Source organism: Psammomys obesus, unplaced genomic scaffold (assembly GCF_907164565.1).
Source record: "Psammomys obesus unplaced genomic scaffold, mPsaObe1.curated_primary_1811, whole genome shotgun sequence".
Classification (NCBI taxonomy): domain Eukaryota; kingdom Metazoa; phylum Chordata; class Mammalia; order Rodentia; family Muridae; genus Psammomys; species Psammomys obesus.
In genome coordinates, this window is record NW_026596353.1 from 872,431 (window position 1) to 894,812 (window position 22,382).

General features: G+C 44.2%; 1 protein-coding gene across 6 annotated transcripts in view; it reads left to right on the forward strand.

Moving 5' to 3' along the window:
• The window catches only part of LOC129669154 (zinc finger protein 709-like), a 20,733-nt gene extending 2,096 nt beyond the window's left edge, over positions 1 to 18,637 (forward strand). The window contains exons 1-4 of one of the 6 annotated variants that reach the window (XM_055597262.1): positions 8 to 89; positions 1,468 to 1,562; positions 2,536 to 2,662; positions 2,870 to 5,963. In XM_055597262.1, the coding sequence (XP_055453237.1) occupies positions 1,551 to 1,562; positions 2,536 to 2,662; positions 2,870 to 4,392 (1,662 nt within the window). In that variant the 5' untranslated portion in view covers positions 8 to 89; positions 1,468 to 1,550 and the 3' untranslated portion in view covers positions 4,393 to 5,963. The other 5 variants (XM_055597263.1, XM_055597264.1, XM_055597265.1 and 2 more) reach the window with 5 other exon arrangements.
• Positions 18,638 to 22,382: the final 3,745 nt, after the last annotated feature.

Sequence of the window (22,382 nt, forward strand, 5' to 3'; positions counted from 1 at the left end):
AGTGAGCCTCCACAGCCCGCCAGTAACCAGTGAGCCTCCACAGCCCGTCCTTCAGTTCCTGCCCTGACTTTCCTTCCTGATGAACTGTGGTTGGTACCGTTCCTCCCCAGGGTGCTTTGGGTCGCTGTATTTGCCACAGTGACAGAAACCTTAACTAAGACGCTGTTGGTGGCTGCTATATTGTGAATCCGTTTTCTCCATATATGTGGATCACTTCAAGAATGTTTGTCTTTCCCATAATTACTTGCTAGTCTCTTCTCTTTTTTAAAACATAGTAATGATCTTTGAGACTGTCATATATGCATTCGGTGTATTTTGATCATATTTGGTTTCATTTCTCCTAACTCCTCCTAGATTCTTCCTCAATCCCTACCTCTTCCCAACTCCCTGTCCTATTTAAACTCTTTTTCAATATTATGTTACATTTGGTAGAGGTTTCTTTTCATATATTTATTTTCTTTTTATCCTATAGTCATTCTGCAAGGCGATGGCTTCACTTTGTTTTCCTCTAGTGGTTTCACAAGTGCAGCTCTCGCGGGTCCCCAGCACTGGTGTGCTACCATGCCCAACTTCTTATGTGAGTGTTAGGGGTTGAAATTAGTTCTTTCTGCTTATGTGGCAAGTACTCTACCAACTAAGCTGTCTTCCTGATATTTTTTCCAAATTAAGTATTTTGCAAGTTGACTATTTTTGATCTAATGCAATGCAAGAAAACATTTCAGAGTATGTTTGGATTTTTTGTTTGTTTTTGTTTGGTTGATTAGTTAGTTGATGGGTGTGTGTGTTTGGATTTACTAATGCCTTATCACCTAATATGTGATGTCTTAGAATGTGTGTTCTGCAGTTGTTTGCAGTTCCTTTAAGTGATGTCCTTTTTATATGTAGGGATCTCCTGGTAAAGAAAATTTTGGGTTATTACTCAACTGGATGTGTTAAGAAATAATTATATTACTTAAATATGTCTGACAGTGAGCCCCTCTAACAATGTCATTCCCCCTCGTTTCTATTTTCCTTAGCACTTTTTCTCTACATTATCATGGTAGCTTACCCTTCATAGGTCTTTCAAAATATTTAAGATTGCCTATAAGATACAAGCAGAAGCTTTCTGCAGTTCTCTGTGTACAGGCAACGAGGATGTGCACAGTTTCCTAAGGGAGAAGTTGGGAGATGAAGTGTTTGTTTTGTATTGTCTCTCAGACCAGCTTATTGGAGACTAATCTATTACAGAGCATATTTTCATTCTGATCAAGTAGATCTTGTAGACACTGGCACACACCTGTAATCCCCAGTACTTGGGAAGGCAGAAACAAGCAGATTGCTATGAGTGAGTTCAGAACATCCAGAGTTACACAGAGAAACTCTGTCTTGAAACCCAAACAACAACAACAAAACAAACAGACATTTAGAGGACACTGTGAATTAAACAGTATTGCTGCCCTAACTAGAACATTGATTTCCTCTCCACAGTCAGCTGGTGAGCCTCCACATGCCAGGTCCAGACTCCAAGGAAAGCTGAGCATTTTTCTTTAAATGCATGTGTATGGTTGAAGATGTTTGCAAAGGTACAGGAGCGCATGTGAACACCTGCGTGCGTGCATGTAGAAGCCAGAACGACTTCCTTGGGGATGCTGTCCATCTTTTGAGAAATGTCCTTTTCCCTGTACTAGATTGGCTGACCACTGTGTACCAATCTACTTGTGCCCCACTCCCCAGTCCTGGGACTGTATGTGCCACCACACCCAGCAATTTTACATGGGTTTGAGGGGAGGGTGTTCTAACTGAGGTTCTCACACTTGAGAATCAAGCAGTTTTCCAAGTGCTTGTTTTTTAAGATAGGGTTTCTCTGTGCAGCCTTGGCTGTCCTGGAACATACTCCATAGACCAGGCTGGCCTCAAATTCAGAGATCCGCCTGCCTCTGCCTCCCCAAGTGCTGGGATTACAGGTGTGTATCACCGTGCCCAGCCCGCAAGCATTTCTAAGATTAGTCTTCAGAAAGCTGGTGCTAATTCTGCTATGGATACTGACTAATGAATTTTTCTTTTCTTTTCTTTTCTTTCTTTCTTTCTTTCTTTCTTTCTTTCTTTCTTTCTTTCTTTCTTTCTTTCTTTCTTTCTTTTTTTTTTTTTTAAGACAGAGACTTAAATATAGCCCTGGCTGGCCAGGAACTCACTATGTAAGGCTGGCCTTAAATTCAAGGAGAGTTGCCTGCCTCTTCCTTCTCAGTGCTGGGATTAAAGGCATGGGCTGCTATCCCTGGCCTATTAGGATTTTTTATGAGAGGTACAGCAGAACCATAGTACAGATTTGACAGGGGTGACCCAACAGCATAGCAGGCATCTACCTTTGCTTTACAGTGTAGTTGCATCTTACCATCGGAATTATGTTGTTAAAGAGCATTAACTAGGACACCGATGAACATTACCTGGATTGAACATTTAAACAGCACAGCAGCCTATAAACATAGTATGCATTGAGTCCAGATCACCAATGCTGAGTCTGGTCCTTCCTCCTGAAAATACTGTGTCAATTTTTAGGAGTCTGTGTCCTTTGAGGATGTGGCTGTGAACTTCACCCCAGAGGAATGGGCTTTGCTGAATTCTTCCCAAAAAAGGCTGCACAGAGATGTGATGCAGGAAACCTTCAGGAACCTATCTGCCATAGGTAAGGGTGAGATCATTTATTGCCTTGTTTAGTCCATGAGAAAACAGAAATTTTGCTGATCAGTGCAGCTCTGTGATTTGTACAGAAACAGAAATTTTGCTGAATAAACAAGTCATGATCATGTTACACCAAAAACCTACTTAGAATCTAATACTTTTTTATGGTGTTGTATTAACTCAAAATGATTTTTCTGGATCTATATTCTAGCAAAAAAGCAAGAAGGCTGGATGCTTAGAAATGACTATGAAATTTTAAAGACAATTCAGACTGGGTACAAACTATGTGAGGACCAGGAGTGTGCAGAGAAACTAGACACATGTCAGGGATGTGCGAAAGTCTTTAATTCTCTCCAATGCTTTCTGGAACATATGAAGACTCATACTGAAGAGAAAACTTATGAATGTAAGCAAACTGGACAAGTTTTCAGTAGACACAGTTATGTTCAAGTACATGAAAGAATGCATGCTACAGAAAAAACTTATGTTTTAAACCAGAGTGGGAAAGACTTTTTGACTCTTGCTGGTATTCCACAGCACATAATAACACATAATAAAGATGGGCCATACATATGTAAAGTGTGTGGTAGAACCTTTCACTCTTCCAGTTCTTTCTTGACACACAAAAGAACTCACACTGGAGAACAGCTTTATATATGTAATCAATGTGGCAAAACCTTCACTTATTCTAGTGGCCTTCGCCGCCATGAGCGGACCCACAGTGGAGAGAAACCCTATGAATGCAAGCAATTTCTGAAGGTTTTTCCTTCTTCAAGTAAGGTTGAAAGTCATGCACAAACTAACGATGGGATAAAATACATATGTAATCAATGTGGGATAGCCTTCAGTGATCACAGTTCCCTTCAGTGCCACGAAAAGGCTCACAGTTTAGAGAAACCTTACATATACAAGCAGTGTGGAAAAGCATTCACTTGCTCTAGTGCCTTGCGAAGACATGAACGAATTCATACTGGAGTGAAACCCTATGAATGCAAAGTATGTGGGAAAGCCTTCATTGACTGCAGTTCTCTCCAGTGTCATGAGAGAATTCACAGTGGAGAAAAACCTTATCTGTGTAAGTTGTGCGGGAAAGCGTTCAGCCGCCACGGCTCTCTGAAATGCCATGAGAGGGTCCACAGTGGGGAGAAGCCGTATGCGTGTAAGCAGTGCGGGAAGAGCTTCATGCATCACAACGCTCTTCGATACCACGAACAGATTCACAGTGGCGAGAGAGCCTATGGGTGTAAGCAGTGTGGGAAAGCCTTTGTGTTGAGCAGTGCACTGAAAAAGCATGAACGAATTCACAGTGGATTGAAGCCTTGTCAGTGCAGGGTGTGTGGGAAAGCCTTCACCTTTCACAGCTCCCTTCATTGCCATGAAAGGACACACACCGGAGAGAAGCCCTACGTGTGTAAGCAGTGTGGGAAAGCCTTTATGTATCACAGTTCTCTTCGTTGCCACGAAAATATTCACAGGGCAGAGAAGCCCTATGTGTGTAAGCTGTGTGGGACAGCCTTCACTTACCACAGTTCTCTTCAACGCCATGAGAGAATCCATAGGGGAGAGAAGCCGTATGTGTGTAGGTTCTGTGGGAAAGCCTTCACTGATCACAGTTCCCTTCGATGCCATGAAAGAATTCACACTGGAGAGAAACCCTACGTATGTAAGCAGTGTGGGAAGTGCTACAGTACTCATGGTTCCCTTCGATACCATGAGAGGATGCACTGTGTGTAAGCTATGTTGGAAGACTTTCTCCTTTTGAATAAGTTTTAATCTCATAACTGAAAAAAAAAAAAAAATCCATATGGTAAACAATGTGAATAAGCCTTAACATGTTCTGGCTCCCTTAAAAAACCGTGAATGGAGACACATTGGAGACTGTCTCTAAATAGAGAATAAAGAAAAGCTCCATATTACGAGATCTTTCTAGCAAGCATTGATGACATAATGCATTTAACTTGTATCTGTAAATCATGTGGGATTTTCTCTACTTGTCTCAGCACAGTTTTCAAAAACCCTATGGGGATGAAGACATCAGTCTGTATAGTGCCTGTCCCAGAGGCCCGAGACCCTGAGTTTAAGTCCTCAGCACCCATCTAAAAGTCAGATATGATGGCACGTGCCTGTAATCCCAGTGCTAGGGAGGCAGGGGAATCCCTGAGGCTTGCTGGTCAGCTGGTCTGCGCAGATCTCTTCAGGTCCAGTGAGAGAGCTCTCAAAAAATAAAGCAGAGAGGGATTAAGGAAGGCTCGGGCACTAACACCAACCTTTGGCCTCTCCATGCGAGTACAGTGTGCAGTCACACACGCATGCACACTGCTCTACACATGCATGCACATCACACACACACGAGAACACACTGTATTACGAACATTGCGTAGAAGAAATCTGTAAGTCTTCATTTGACCAGTATATCAAATACACCGTCAAAACCTTATACACGTAGGTAGAAGTGTCATTTGTGGCGCACGGCATAAAAGGCTGCTGCACTAGGATTCTGTTACCATAGCTAGTGGGAGGAGCCTAGTTTAGTAATTCGTGTGGAATGCTGTAGAAATCGCACACTGCAGAGAAATGTTCTGGTGTTTACATGTGTGTCAGTGCCGCATGGTTAGCTAACTCAAACTGTGTGCTCGTAATTTTATTCTTGAAAATAGATGTTTCAGTGAAATTATTTAATAAAGTTTACCTCATCTTATGTGCTTAATCCTAATTTCAATATTAGTAAATTCAGTTAATAGCTTTTTCTGCTTTTAATTTAAAATGTTGAATTGAAATGTCTTTCTAATATGCAATTTTTATGTAGTTTTAAAGTAATTGTGTTTAATGGATCTCTAACATTTTTTTAATTGGGCTGAGAAGATGGCTTACTGGCTAAGCATCAGGACCTGAGGTCAGATTCCCAGTACCCATGTGAAAAGCCAAATGTGGCCAAACATGCCTGTAATGCCATTGCTAAAAGCAGTGACAATGCAGGGAGATTACGGGCGCTTGCTGGCCAGTCAGTCTAGTTGTATACATAATAAATAAATCAATCTTAAAAAAAAAATTGAGCTTAGCCACAAACACTAGTGATCTCAATAGAGAGCGGCAGATCCAGAAGATGCCCGGGCTTCCTGTCTATCAGACCCTGTCTCCATGTTCTCTGGCCTCAGTGCAGAGACACATACACACACACAGAGGTTTTTAATTCTCCGGATTCTAAAGAGAGATGGTACCCTCAGTGGGCTCAGTAGTCCTACATTAGTTAGTAGGAAGATGATGCCCACTGTATGATGGCAGCAATTTTTCATTGAGGTTTCTACTTTTCAGGTGTGCTAAATTGACAACTGAAACTACCCGTGACAACTGGGCAACCTCAGGTCTTTCATTGGACAGCAGACTAGTCCTAAAAGGTGGTCTGACAAATCTCTCTCTGAATGATACCTTTTCATTTGCCAAATATAAGATTCTTGGAAAAATTATTTCTTGAGGACCATCATTTCATTAGTCAACAGATTGAAAGACGTGTCTCTGGAATATCTTCATTTCTGAGAGGCCAATTCCAGAAGGAACGACTAAAATGCACCCCCTGAAAGTCAAGAGTAAGGTTTTGTTGTTGTTGTTTGAAGAGTAAGGTGCAATTACTTGAGTGCAATTACTCCCTGAATAAAAATGAGGACATGAAGGCTCTTAGGTTGAGGGTTATTGTAGGTATGGGGGAGAAATCAGTCAAAGGCACCTGAAAGGGTCCAGACTGAGCATGGTCAGAAGACTGAACTGGGCCTCAAGAACAAAGGCTGGGGAGAGCAAGAGGGGAGATTGGGGGAAGTGGACCAAGAGAGATCCAGGAGCTCACAGAACAAAGATGGCTGAGGTTTTAACAAGCAGAAGCTAGCCCAGCCCCTGGCCAGGAGAGGTTTAGGGTAGGGGCGGAGAAGAGCTGGGAGGAGCCTCAGATACTGAGTGATGCTGGGAGAGTTCGCCCGTGTCTGCTTTGGTATGTTACTAGGCATCTCAGTTAACATTTGTCCGGGGTTTCTTTGAGACCCGACATACCCCAAGATGGGCCAGTTTGGGACAAGAGAGAAGGAAGTACCCAGAAGGTGCTGCGGCTGGTTTTTGCCAGCCTGCTCCCATAGCTTCTCTGCAGCTATGCTGCTACAGAGATAAGAAACAGTGTGTTGTGAGTTGACAGTTCTCTATAGTATCTGGCTCTAGCATGCTCCTTGCCATGCACAATATGCTGAACCAAATCACGTGATATGAAAGTTCCTGCCCCCTAAAAGGTTATTTTAAAAATCAGACCTTCCCATTTGTTCTGGAGAGTAGTCCAGATAGATAGCTGGGGGTTTAGGCCAGAGATGAAAACTGCTCTCTGAGGCTCTTCTGCCTACCCCTACCCTTTTTCTTCTCAAAGTCAGTCTGTCACCTCTGCCTGCCCTTCTCTCCCTCCCCCCCCCCCGCCCCCGCCTCCTCTCCCACCCTGTCCCTCCGGAGGCATTGAATGTAAGCCTCCCCTTTCTTTTAAGGGCCTATGTTTAGATCTGCATAAACTGTATTGTTTCTAATGTTGTTCCACCTCCAGGGCTGGTCATGGCTTTATAAACCTCGCTCCCGTAAAGACTTTATGTGCCAGCTTTCCTTTGCGGAAGGACTGCTGCAGCTTTCCTTACTTGCTGGAATGCATTGCTTTTAATGTTTTCATTAGCATGTATTAATGAAATGTTGTGTTTTATTATAACATTTTCGTTAGTGTGGTTGTCAAGAGAGGGAGTGGTTGCGTCCGTAAGGGGTGGGACGATAACATTCGTCACTTAGGCTCAGGGGCTGATCTGCGGACTTCGCCGGCGCGCAGAGCGGAAGTTCCTCAGGCGCCATCTTTCTCGCTCCGCTGTGGGTGTCTGAGCCGTGTGAGCGCCAGCCGTGGGGGTGCCGCGGCCCGGGCACGGGCGTGGGCGCGAGGCCAGCGGGCAGGGCTGCGCAGGCGCCAGGGTCCCGGGCGGCCTCCCCGCGCCCTGTGCGCAGCCGCGCTCGCCGGGGCCTGGAGCGGGCCTCGGCTATCGCCGCGGAGCCCGGGCCCCCTCAGCTACCTCCAGTCAGAAGAGCGGAATTCGCGGCTTCTCCAAAGAAAAGAATTTCCAAGGTGGATGATGTGCAGCAGAGTTGGAGGGCCAGAGGTTTAAGAGACAGTTCTTGCAGGAGACTTTCCGTCCCGGCGTGCCCGGAGGCCCTCCGTATTCCCGAGAGGCAGGGTTTCTTTCTGACCCTGTGGCTATGCAGGCAGCAGGCAAGCTCCAGAGACCCTTCCCTGCCCCTGCAGCCCTGAGGTCCCAGTCTGTGCCGACCCCTGACCCTTATTTGGGTTCAAGCACCCTTATCCATCTATCCAGACCCAAGAGACATGTTTAATATAGATTTTTTTTTTTTTTTGAGACAGGGTTTCTCTGTGTAGGCCTGGATGTCCTGGACTTGCTTTGTAGACCAGGCAGGCCTCAAACTTGCAGAGACCCGCCTGCCTCTGCCTCCCCGAGTTCTGGGATTACTGGTGTGTGCCCTGAAGTCCAGCTGTTAATGTAGATCTTAAGCACGGAGATTAATAGAAAAGTGCATGGACAGACGGAGACATACTCAAATGTGAGTGTGGACTTCTCAAAGAGCAGTTGTTTTTCCTGAGCACATTTACGTCTTTGGTAGCTCTTAGGTTTAAAATTGTAATATCCTCTTGTAGATTATTCCTCTACAGAGTATGATGTGACTGTCTTTCCCTTCTGACAACCGGAGGCAAGACCCTTTCAATTGTCCTCATCTCTGTACATATGGTACTTGAGGGTTTTCAGGCTAATTTTCACTCTTGGGTAAAAATTGCTGTCACCTCTATACCTTTTTCCAGTAGCAAATGTTCTTTTGGAAATGACTGGACTTTAAGTTGTCAGGTTTAAAGGCTTAAAGTAAAGCAAATTTGCAAATGTAGCAGTGATTTTACTTTGCTGGAGACCACAGTACCTGAGTGGGGAATGAGGATTGAAATAATTAGAGCAAGATACACTACATACGGGAGCGGATCAAGAGGGCTGCAGGGTGTTTATTCCACAATTTCCTTTTTATAGGCAAAACAAAACAAGCCACATCAATACAAATAGAAGTTCGAGGAACTGCCAAACTTGTTTTCTAAAACTACTTCCCTATAGCAGAGATGGTCCAAGGTCACACAAGTTTTAAGGAACCTGATAAAACTTCCTCTTTTCTCAGTCTCAAGGTGAAGGCCAGGGTGAAAACATGTTTTTCAATAAATAACAAAGCAGCTCTCCACAACCCATTAATGTATTTATTCACTTTACATCCTGATAGCAACCTCCTTTCCTCTCAGTCCCTCCCCCCCACTTCTCTCTCCATTATCCCTTCTCCTCAGAGAAGGAGGAAGTCCCCCGTGGGTGGCAACCCTGCCTGGCACAGTAAGTCCTATACAGTACTAGTATAGAGTACTAGGTGTGTCCTTTCCCACTGAGGCCAGACAAGGCATCCCAGTTAGGGGATTCAAAGTCAGGCATCAGAGTCAGAGAGGACCCCCTCCAGGTCTTAGGGGGACCCACATGAAGACCGGCTGCACATCTGCTACATGTGTGCAGAGGGCCTACGTCCAGCCCATGCATGCTTTTTGGTGGTTCCGTGTCAGTGGGCCCAGGTTAGTTGACTTTGCAGGTCTTGTGGAGTCCTTGACCCCTCATGCTCCCTCAATCCTTCCCCCAACTCTACCACAGGACTCCCTGAGCTCTAATGTTTGGCTGTGGGTCACTGCAGCAACAATTTTTTTTTTGAGACTAAATCTTACATATCCTAAGCTGTCTATAAACTTACTTTATAGCCAAGCTTTGACTTTGAATTTCTGATACTTTTATACCCACCTTTCAAGTGCTGGGATTGTATGAGCACATCACTACCCCGGGGTTTTAACAGTACTGGGAATCAAACCTGAGGACTCATGCATTCTAGGCAAGCATCCTACCAACTGAGCTACAGACCCAATCCCATGTCAATTTTTATTCCTGAATAACTCTTCTGTAGTCATCACGTGATATTATTTAATTGGCTGAACTTTATCCTCATTGATATAAAATGGGATCCACTAGGTATTTATTTGACTGCCCAAGCATTTCTACAAATCAAAGAAAATTTCAAAATGTCTTTAGTGTTAAATACAGAAGAAAGAGAAGCAGCAGATCAGGAAAGGCGATACCACATACTTGCTCTCCACAAATAAGTTCTGTTGGGATAAAGAGCCTCAGAGCAGGATTTGGCCTTGATTGGGAAGAGTGTTAGAAAGGAACAGTACATTATGTTTGGAGATGGGGCAGAGCCTTCAGAGAAAGACCATGAATAAAGGAAACCGGCTGTTCTACTCTGCAGCAGTAAACCTTACACCCTGTGATTCACTTTGAGAAGCCCAACAACAAGGAATATGGAGTGGCCAGGTAATTAATTGGCAACCATAAATTAGAGGCTGTGAAAACCACAGCAGAAAGCCACTTCTGAACAGTCCCAGAGGGAGAGCTGCCTGAGGAAGTGCCTGATTTCTTTAGGCTGTGGGGTCTGACCTCTCGGGAATAGCCATATGTTAAAGGGTCAGGACTGCTGTGCAGACTAGCAACGAGCCAGGAACGGTGGTGCACGCCTGTAATCCCAGCATCCAGGGAAGCCGGGGCAGTGAATCTCTGTGAGTTCAAGGCCAGCCTGTTCTCCAAAGTGAATTGGGGACAGCCAAGGCTACCCTGTCTCAGGAAAAAAAGAGAGAAAGACTGACTAACATTAGCCAGATATGATGAGATACTCTTTTCTAACACTGACCAAGTCCTCTTTGTTGGGCCTCTTGCATCTATTTGTTTGTTTGTTTATTGGAGATGATCTTCTTCCCATTTCATCTCATCCATGATGTCACAGGGCTCACTAGCCCCAAAAGAGCTTCCTCTGCGGGAACCTGAGAGGCTGCCAAGTAACAAAGATTTTACTTCCTGCTGAACAGCTTTATTGACCCATATAGACCTCATGACTGCCAAATCTCAGCATAATCCACCATGGTCATTCTCTCCAAGGAGATATATATATATATCGATATAAATATATATATATATATATATATTTTTTTTTTTTCTCCAAGGATATATTATAGTCTGGGACTTGGGTCCAGCTCCTCTCTTGAATGTGGAAACTGTCTGGGAGAGGTCACACTAGCTGGCCAGAACTGCAGTCAGGCCAGAGTGACAGCTCCTGCAGCCAGCTCTGTGACCATCCTTCATCCACTGCCACCGCTCTCCTTGATTCATTCATCTTCACTCTCACTTTCTCACTGGCTTGCTCTCTCCAGGATACCACTACATCGCCCTGACTGGTGTGAAATTCCCTGTGTAGACCAGGCTGTGACCTTGAACCCACAGAATTTGCCTGCATCTGCCTCCCAGGTTCTGGGATTAAAGACATGCACCAATGCAACTTCTTTTTTTTTTTTTTTAAGTGGGAAGATCCACTTGTAATCTGGATTTTTTATTTATTTTTTTAAATTTATTTAATTTTTTATTTTATGTGTATTAGTGTGAAGGTGTCAGATTCCTTGGAATTGGTGGTACAGACAGTTGTGAGCTGCCATGTGGGTGCTGGGAATTGAACCCGGGTCCTTTGGAAGAGCAGACGGTGCTCTTAACCACTGATCCAACTCTCCAGCCCACAACTTGTTTTTAATATAAGAAAATTCTCTATTGCATCCTAAAAACTTGACTGACATTTCAAAGCATTAGAAAAGTTTCATTGTTTTTATTTCATTATACAGTGAGTTGATTACTGGACATGAAATAGAGCTGAATGTAATACAGTATCCAATTAGATGCTAGTTTATCCTTGACCCACACTTCTTAAAGTGCTCTTGAGCCCTGATATCATTTTGCAGTACCTATTCTATCATTAATCTGTTTTCTGTGTATGCATAACTGCTGGAGCCTGCTGGCAGGATTGAACAGTTCTTGAGTCGGGAGTGAGGATTGAAAGAAAAATTAATAAACCAACACATTACACATGAGATCTTTCCGAGAGACACTTTATTTTAGTAATCCCCTTTTAAATCAGAGCAAAAGCACCTTAGTACAAGGAAGTCAAACAAAAGGTGTGACCTTGACTAGACATCCTACCTGCTGTCTCAAACAAAAGAAGATAGACTTGGTAGCTTATCACTGACTCCAGTGAAGGCCAGGGCAAAAGCAGTCTTTCTGCTGAGATCTAAATACCAAAGCAGCCTGGCAGACCACCCGCTCCCAACACATAACACAACATTCCACTATGTTAGAAAGTCAAAATCTTCTCTGCAACTGTAAAAGTAACTTTTATTCTACTGCTGTAATTGTCATCTTGGAGGCTTCTTCTGTATGCTAGCCTAGGCCTAGTCCTGGAAGCTTCTAGCCACTTTACAATCTAAGCCTAGAATGTTTTCAGCCTCTGAGACTTACTGATGAATAGGCTCATGCTTTCTAGCTCCTTCTGAACTCTGGCTGGCTGGTTCAACTCAGCTGTTCTGGATCAAACTCCTCTCCAAGCTGACTGGTTCAACCTGGCTTCTCACAGTTTCTCACTAAATTTCTCTGCTTGGCCTTGTTCTGCCCAGTTCACAAATCCCAAAAGACCAGGAATAACTAGACTCCACTGTAAATACATGAGGTTCTTTTTATTATAAATCATTACAAGCTGCAGCTTGGGCCCACACCCCCCACCGCCGAAGCGGTGAGAGCTGAGAGCCCTGTGCTCAGGTTAGTTGGGTGATTTAAAGATTCTGGTCCCTCCCAGCATGCCCATGGCAGGGGCGATTCCTACCTGGCAAGCATCTGTTAGTCAAAATGCTGCATTTTGAATTGATTGACTATAGGAAGGTCCCCAGACCATTAATGATATGGTGCCCCCCCCCAAGAGGATGGGCCAGTTTCCTAGCAACTGTATCTCTAGTGAGTGGGGAAAGAATGCAGTAAGGCAGGGTCTTCCTCTCAGGGCATGGCTGGACTTCTCCACCCACCTAGTTCAGGCCTTAAACTTTAATAGTAACTGCTGACTTTTAGTCTTTTGGTCTCTCAGCTTCAAACTAACTGTAGCAATCTGCTCTAATCTTCTGGCTGCTTCTTATTCTCTGGCTCAGTCTGTCTTCACCTGTGTCTACCTTGTTCTCTCTTCAACCTCTCCCTGTAAAACTCTCCCATTAAAACTGCCTCCGACTTCCACAAACTAAACTATAGGAACTCAGCTCCACTGCACTGCCTCTCAACTCACTGACTCAACTGAACTGCCCTAAACAGAACTGACTAGAACTCAGAGATCTTCATGCCTCTTTCTCCTGAGTGTGAGAGACAAAAGAATTTTGGGTATTGGTTTAAAGTTTAAAGCACAAGACTGAACTAAGGCCAGCCAGGTGGAGACATGTCCAGCCACCTTCAGGGAACAACTAGCCTTAATGCCCCGAGGGGAAGAACTAGCCTTACTGCAGTCTTTTCCTGCCCACTAGAGATACAATTGCTAGGAAACCAGCCCCTAGGAATGTTTTTTTGGGCCTTCTTATAGTCAATCAATTCAAAATGCAGCATCCCCTTTGTGTTTCAACCAATAGACACTTGCCAGCCAGGGATACCCCTGCTTTGGGCATGCTGGGAGGGACTGGACTCTTTAAATCACCAGCCTAACCTGAGTTCGAGGCTTTTTGCTCTCAACCGCTCTGGCGATGAGGATATGAGCCCAAGCTAGCTTGTAATAAAAAGATCCTCATGCAACGGGCTCCACTCCTGGTGTTGGTCTTTTGGGGTCTTGCGAATCTGGCCCAACAATTGCTGGTATCATAGGTGTGTACCTGGACCTAAGCTTTTACTTGTCTGAAACTTGCTCTGTATCAACCTGGCTTTGTGAAAAAAGAAAACTTTCTTTAATCTTAGGTATCATTTAATTTCTTTTGAACTATTAGATATTATGTTCACAATTCCAAATGTTGTTTCTTAGTGTAATCATAGAAAATGTACATATCTCAAGTAAGTTGTGACAAGAGGTGAAAATGTGTCCTAGAAAAAGCTCATTAAACACATGGTTCCAGGCAGATTGGAGGCTGAGCAAGGAGGTTGTCTCCACTGAGCATTTAAAACAAGTTACAACTTTCAGAGTGGAAGCTAGTAAAACAAATACAAGACGTGTTTGGAAAATCAAACTCCTCTTGGCAGATATGTTGATGAGGCCCATCATCTAGATACAAGTAAAAGAGATAGGGCTGTGAGAACACTGCGGCTGATGCTGTGAAGTCTCTGGACGAGTAGGATTAACACTTGTGTGTGCTGAGTGGTAGACGCTGCATACCTACGCAGCGAAAACTTAGGGACGACCCAGAAACTTACCGCAACTCATCAGATGTCATAATTCTGTTATTTTTTTCAAGGGAATGTTCAAGTCTAGCACGAGAAAAGCTTTGTGATAGTGAAAGACCCCCGCCTCACCCTAAGTTAAACATAGCTAACGCCATTTTGTGGGACACCACTGTTTTGAGAAACTGTAGGCTAGGTGGGGAACTGGAAAATTACTGAGAAACCCAGCTGTGTCATATCTGCGGTCAGGCTGCCCCAGTCGAGCTAAAAACAGTTTGTGTTAATCACCCTCATGGGATATCTGTGAGATTGTTCCAGTTGAGATAAGAGTCCTAAGAAAAACAACAGGTGGCGGCCCAAGTTAAGGGGTCATCGTGACCGTCTCGACCACCCAGTTCCTGGAATCCTGGTGTCCCTGCCAAACTCTGACTCAAATTGTGGTCTCATGTAAATGTACCAATCAGCTCCCTGTAACCATGCTTCTCGCTTCTGTACCCGTGCTTCTGCTCTAAAACCCTATAAAAACCCAGCTTTCCCCCCAGAGGGCGCGCAAGTCCTCCGAGAGACTCTGCTGCCCCGGGTACCCATGTATTAAAATAAAAGCCTCTTGCTGATTGCATCTGAACGCCTGGCCTCGTTGTTCCTTGGGAGGGGGTCTCTCAGACGGAAGATACCCTCCGGGGGTCTTTCAATAGTGAGCATAATATAACAATCAGTGTTATATTACATCAGGAGTTCGTGGCATCATGAGTATTTTCCATGAAATGAGTATAGGTCCAAAAAGCTGCCAGTCTCTCCCTTTCTCCTGAAAGTATGTGTGGTGTGTTTTAGGAGTCAGGACCTTTGAGGATGTCCCTGGAGAAGTGGACTTTGCTGACTCCTTCATAGGGAAATCTCTATAGAGTTATAATGAGAGAACCCGCATGCTATAAGTAAGGGAGATAGAATTTCTTCACTCAGAGAACAATATCTACTGTCCATCATTGCTGTTCTATGACTTAGAATATGAGAATGGCGTACTTAGATGAATCAACTTGATATAGCCACAATGTAAAAAGAACTTGAATCATGTTTTGCACAATACCTCATAATGGGTTTTCTGGGTCTACTTTTAGGACAGAAATTGGGAGAGCAGAACACTGAAAATGAGTACAAAAATCCTGGGGGAAATCTAAGGTAATTTGCACTCACAAGAAAAAATAATGCTTCTCAGGAAACTTGAAATTTCAGAAAATATTTAAAACAAACAGAATAAAGTAAGCTAAGCTTCAGATTGATTTATTTTCAAAATATCTTTAAATGTACCTACAGACTGAGCATTCGTAATTCAAAATTTTAAATAAAAATATAAATATAAATACATAAAAAATATAAAATGTATAACTATACAACATATAATTTATTTTTCTATATTCTATATTTTAATATATTTATATTTAATATATTTATAAACACAAATATATAAAATATAAATATAAAGCTTACACTTACTGTAAAAGAGTAAATCTTCTACCTTTAAATAAATGTAAAATCATTTTGTAAAGTTCTGCACTTTGTTACAGTAGTAGAGAAGCTTTGTGGATATGATGATAGTCAATGGGAATTTCAGTGAAATTCCAGATCTGGTGGTGAGCCAGAAAACTAGAGAAAAGCCATGTTTGTGGAGAAGACATCATTGGCCATTCGTCCCTGAATGTGCTCTGTAGGGGTCAGAGTAGCTGCCAAATGTGTGAGTATAAGGAACTTGGAGAGAAGCCACACAAATGTAAAGAATGTGGGGAGCCTCTCAGTTCTCCCCAAAGCTTTCTGAAGCATGAAAAAATTTACACGGGAGAGAAACCCCATGTCTGTAAACAGTGTGATAAAGCCTTTAAATACCTTTGCCATGGACCAGCCCAGTCGAGCTCCTGGCGTCTGCGGGAGAACAAGGCTTTGGACAGGAAGACAGGGATTTGGCGAATTGACAGACAGAACAGTGAGGCTTTGGAATCTGCTGCAATTTTACTGAAGTCAAGCTAGTATTTTTATAGTGATCTCACAAGGAAGCACCTTAAAATTGGCATGCTTTCCAGAACATTCAGACTTTTACCAAGGATACAAAGTTTATGTTTTAACATAGGGCAGTGCCCACAAGAAATCTTTGCCTAGAAACTTTCTGATCAACGCAAACAAGAAACAAAAACCTCAAACTATGGTTTCATTATCACTGACTAGTGAAGAAGAAAGTCAGGAGCTGTAATAGTCCTCCGAGCCAAGTCGAATACTTGCCAAAGTCTAAACACACCTTTGTCAACCATCCTCCCTTATGTCCTGCTAAAGATTTATGATCTTCCTTAGAAACAAGGCGCTTCATGAAGGGAGGGGAAACTCCCACCAGCTGTACTTCTCATGCTACTTTTCCTTAAGAAGGAGCCTATTATTTTTTCACTATTCTTAATGCCTATTAATACTAAATCTAATTCATTACTTTTCTTAAACTTATTCCTTTTACATATTATTTTTATTAAAGCTTTTAATAATCTACTAGTAATAAATTTCTTTATAAAATTAGTTGTGCTGTTTCAGGAGTCACAGAGAAAGATCAAAGAATTTAAAATTCCATTCCCAAGACCGTGCCCGAAAAGCACAGAAATCTCAGAATATGTCTCTTTGCCAGGCGGGAAGAGTCTGCCAGGGACCTCCAGGGAGCGAATTTCCGAAGAAAGTGTGTCTCCCGCCCTGTAGCACAGTCTATTGACATGCCACTCTGGTGGCACTGGAGTGGGTGTGGCAACCTTCATTCTCTTCAAAATAATAAAAGGATTCACACTAGAAAGAGAAATCATGAATATGAATGTAAACAATGACACAGTATGTTCAAGAATATGAGAGAAGTCATACTGGAGAGACACCCTATGTGTGTAAGCATTGTAGGAAAGCCTTCACCTAATCCAGCTACCTTCAAATACACAAAAAAAGTCACACAGAAGAAAAACTCTGCATGTGTAAGCAATGTGGGAAAACCTTCACTTGTTCTAGCCACCTGCAAATACATGAAAGAAGTCACACAGGAGAAAAACCGTATGTATGTAAGCAGAGTGGAAAGCCATTGTTCAGTCCAGCTATTCTCTCATCCATGAAAGAAGTCACACTGAAGGGAGACCTCACTTATGTAAGCAGTGTGGTTTCCCACACTCGTTCTAGCCACCTGCAAATATATAAAATAACTCATACTGGAGAAAAAAACCTACTCATGGAGCTATGTGAAAGCCTTCACCATTCCAGTTCCCTTCAGATACATAGCAGAATCCACACAGGAGAGAAACCTTTTGTGTGTAAGGAGTGTGGGAAGGCCTGTGTGTAAGCAATGTGGGAAATCCTTCACTTTGTCCAGTTCCCATCACAGACATGATATAATTGATATGGTAGAAAAACCCTATGTTTGTAGCATTGTGGGGAAACTTTTGGTTGTTACTGTAGCTTTCGGAAACATGAAAAGACTAACAGCAAACATAAATTCTGTTACATAATAAATGAAGGGAAACCAGTTGCACTGATTCCTTTCATACACATGACATAAGTGACTCTGGAAAGAAAACCAAGGTTTGTATGCAATGTGGGATGCCTTCATTGAACCTAGTTCCCTTTGATACCATGTCAGCATTCACACTGGAGAAAAACTTGTGGATGTAATACAGAAAAATGTTCAGTCTTCTGTTTCCTTTAACAAACATGGAAAATCTCACACTGGAGAGAAATTCTAAATATGGAAACACTTCATAATCACTTGACTTCCTAGTGTTCATGAAAATGCACAATCCATAGCATAAGAGAATGCTTTCCATCAATTTGCAAAATAACAGTATAGAGAGTAAAATGATACACCAAAAATAAAATCTTCAGGCAGCCCATATGTAACGATGAACACAGAATCAAAGGGTTAAATATAAAATATATAGCAGTTTCCTGGTTTCCGATGGGAGATGGCATGTACTTGGAAAACTCAAAGCTAAAGATCAAGAGTTTTGAGTTCTGAGTTATATTGCCTATCTATGATAGAAGAAAATTTTGCTTGTTATTTTTCATGATTCTTGATAATACCTTCATGTATACAGTGAGTTATGATCATATTACTCCATTTTCCTTTTCCAACCCACGAAATCCAGTTAGCACTGAACACGGAAGTGAACATGAAGCACAGGGACATAGCCACTTCATCAAAGAAAATTATTCTCCTTCCCTAGAAGTTGTCAGTGTCAATAGCTCCTCAGCAAGGAGTGAAGACTGGAGACAGCTACCCCATCAACGCTAGGATCCTGGCCGGCTTCACCTGTGAGGGTGACCACAAATACTGTGAGTTCATGAATGTAATAGCCATGTAATAACCAAAAGACAGCATTTTACACACTCCCATGTTGGGAACTAAGCCCTGGGACCCTCCCTAAGGGCCTGACCTGCCGGATAAGCACCGGACGCCAGCAGGCCATAGTTTCTTAAGACCCATTGTTCCCGAAACTGTTTGCTTTGGGACACATCCGTGACCACCGATGTTATCTCCGGGCCTTGTAACTCTTTAACCCACCTTCTTAGCCTTGGGGACTTCCCACCAAGGGCCTTGGTATTTTTCTACTACTACTTCCCTTTCTCGCCCCTCTCCCCCGCCCTGCCAGAACTGTGTTTTAAAAGAAACACCAAAGCTCAATAAAGCTGACACTTGACCGGCATCCGTCTGCTGTGTTCTTTCTCTCTCTCGCCCATCTTTTCCAGGATTGACCCCCTTCGCCCCCACGAATAACTAAGTCCTGCGGGGCGGGACAGAGTGGTGCCCACTCAGCCTCTTCCCTCTCAAAATCCTGACCCCCTTGATCCTGGAGACGCCGCAACTCTCGAGGATGAGGCCGCCCATTATCATGATGACGATCCCCCGCTCGCCTCTGCTCCCCCTGCGCCTTTCCCCGCTACTGTTCCTCTTACTCTGCCAACCTTCCCAACCATTCCTTCGACTTCCCTTTCAGAAATTCGATCTCGTGTCTCCGCCCAGGTCAGGGACCTTACAGAAATCCACCATCTTCAACAGCAACTCTCCCGTCTCACGACTCGCTGTTCAGCCTTTACAAACCCTTTCCCTCCCATACCTCCAATTCAGCCTCCTCCTGAACCTTCTCCGGTCAACCCTCCGATCAATCCTACCTCCACTCGAACCCCTCCCCAGCTTGCCTTCCCTGTAACCACCCGCTCTCAGACTCGTCAAGACCAACAGTCTGGGTCTTCGGCCGCCCCCCGCGCCTCTACCCCTCATTCAACACCCTGCCCCAGTCTGAGGCTGACGGCTCCTCTGGCGAAAGCGCAACTGATGATAATGAGGATGAGGAAATAGTAAACCGTGACTCCCCCATGGGCGAGCCCGGTGATTATCGCCGGCTTCGCTTCAAAAAATTAGAAAAACTTAACTCGGCTGTCAGGACTTATGGGCCTAACGCTCCCTTTACCATCTCCCTGTTGGAAAGTATGGCGGAGGGAGGCTTCCTAACTCCTGGTGAATGGCTGACGGTGGTTCAATCAGTTTTGACTAGAGGTCAATTCCTTGCATGGCAGGCAGACTGGTATGATCGTTGCTGTACCTTGGCTAATAATAATCTAAAAAATGTCAAAAAACCCTCCTTCAAATGGACTTTTAATAAATTAACGGGCCAGGGAAAATATGCCTCAGAACAGGTACAACAGGGCTTTCCCTTGGGGCTCCTGGCCCAGGCTCATGGCGCTGCATTGGCAGCTTGGCGTGCTATCCCTGTAAAAGGATCTGTTCTCTCACCTTTAACTAAAATTATCCAAGGAAGTAATGAGGATTACTCTGAGTTTGTTGGTCGCCTCTTAGAGGCGGCCGAGAGAACATTGGGACCAGATAAAATTGAACAAAAAGAAAACAAACTTCTCAAACAATTGGCATTCGAAAATGCAAACTCTGCCTGCAAGGCCGCCCTCCGGGGCAAACATAAAGATAAAGACCTTCCTGACATGATCCGCTTGTGCCAAGAAGTAGACCTTTTACACATAAAATGTCTCAGGCCATTAATCTGGTTATGGGAGCATCCGCACAGCCTAGCGGCTCCAAATTTTCCTGCTTTAAATGTGGACAAACGGGCCATTTTGCACGTCAGTGTCCACAACAGGAGGCTTCAGGCTTGCGTCCACAAGGCCAGCCTCAAGCCTTGAGCCAGACAGGGGCTACCCGGCCCCTACCCACAACAGTCTGCCCTCGCTGCCGTCGTGGTAAACATTGGGCTAATACTTGCCGCTCCCAAACGGATATCTCAGGCAATCCCCTCCCTCCCAGGGCGGGAAACATGCTGAGGGGTCAGCCCCGGACCCCTCAACCGATCAATTTCTTGCCGGCCTCGGGGATAAGCCAGCCATGCCACGATCAGGTTCCAACACAGTCAGTGCCAGGTCAGCCGCCTGCCTTCGCAGGGCCACCCCCGGGAGTGCAGGATTGGACCTCTGTGCCTCTGCTGACTCAATTCTAACTCCTGAAGATGGGGTCCAAATTATCCCTACAGGGATCTTTGGACCCCCCCCCCCCACAGACTTATTATTTAATTCTAGGCAGAGCCTCCAGTACATTAAAGGGTATTACTGTTTTCCCTTCCTTAATTGACAATGATTATACTGGAGAAATAAAAATCTTGGCCAGTAGTGCGCGGGGTCCCCTCCCAATTATCAAGGGACAGCGCTTAGCCCAGGCCCTCCCCCTACCTCTAAGTTCGGCTGCTCCCTCCCTAGGCCCTTCTCGAGGAGCCTCCGTCCCTGGGTCATCCGATATATTCTGGGTCCAACAGATGACTCAAGAGCGACCCACCCTAAAACTTAAACTTAATGGAAAAACTTTTGAGGGCCTTTTAGATACAGAGGCAGACTCCACGGTAATCTCACAAAAGGCTTGGCCCTCTAGTTGGCCCTCACAACCAACCTTGACTCAACTTCAGGGCATAGGTCAGTCCCTTAACACCCTCCAGAGCTCCCAGCTACTGACTTGGGAAGATTCTGAAGGTAACACTGGACATGTGCGGCCATTTATAGTTCCCCGGCTCCCTGTTAATCTTTGGGGAAGAGATATCCTCTCCCAAATGGGGGTCCTTATGTTTAGCCCCTCAGAAGCAGTCACTCAACAAATGCTTAAACAAGGATTTATACCAGGAAAAGGCCTGGAAAAAAATAATCAGGGAACGCCTGATCCCATCTCGGTCGCCCCAAAATTGACACGAACAGGCCTTGGTTATGAATCACATTTTTCCTAAGGGCCATTGCTCCCCCTGCACTCCAGGCAGATAAAATAACAATGAAAAGTGACTCCCCTGTCTGGGTTGATCAATGGCCCCTTCCTCAGCACAAATTAGCAGCAGCCATGCAGTTACAGTTGGTGCAGGAACAGCTTTCGGCTGGACACACTGAGCCTTCTACTTCCTCATGGAACACTCCCATATTTGTTATACAAAAAAAAAGGGGGAAACGGAGGCTCCTCCAAGATCTCAGAGAAATCAACAAAACCATGGTGCCGATGGGGGCGCTTCAGCCAGGACTTCCCTCGCCAGTAGCCATTCCACTAGGTTATACAAAATTGGTTATTGATTTAAAAGATTGTTTTTTCTGTATTCCCCTTCACCCCGAGGATTGCAAACGCTTTGCCTTTAGTGTTCCTATTGTTAATTGCATTGGCCCGTCACCCCGCTTTCAATGGAGGGTCTTGCCCCAGGGAATGGCCAATAGCCCCACCCTCTGCCAAAAGTATGTTGCTCAAGCTATCGACCCCCTTAGGATAAAGTATCCTGACACATATTTCATTCACTATATGGATGATATTTTATTGGCAGGGCCCGACGCTACTAAATTACAGATCATTGGGCAAGAGTTAATCCTTTCACTCCGACAGCTGGGACTTCAAATAGCCCCTGAAAAAGTTCAAACTCACCCCCCCTTATTTCTTTCTCGGCTTTGAGCTTTTACCCAACCATGTCCTGTCCCAAAAGATTCAACTTAGACGGGACTCGCTGGCAACCTTAAACGATTTCCAAAAATTGTTGGGAGATAAAATTGGCTTAGGCCCTACTTAAAACTTACTACCGGGGAGCTAAAACCCCTTTTCGATATTTTGCGGGGAAACCCTGACCCGGCTTCTGCTCGCCAGCTTACACCTGAAGCCATCAAGTCCTTGGGCATAGTGGAAGAGGCCATACAAAATCAAAATGTTGGATATTATTCACCAAAAATGTCACTTTGGCTATTAATCCTCCCCACGACTTTTATGCCTACTGGACTCTTATGGCAAACTAAACCCTTGTTTTGGATTCATCTTCCAGCATCTCCCTCTAAAATTCTTTCCACTTATCCCTCGTTGGTTGC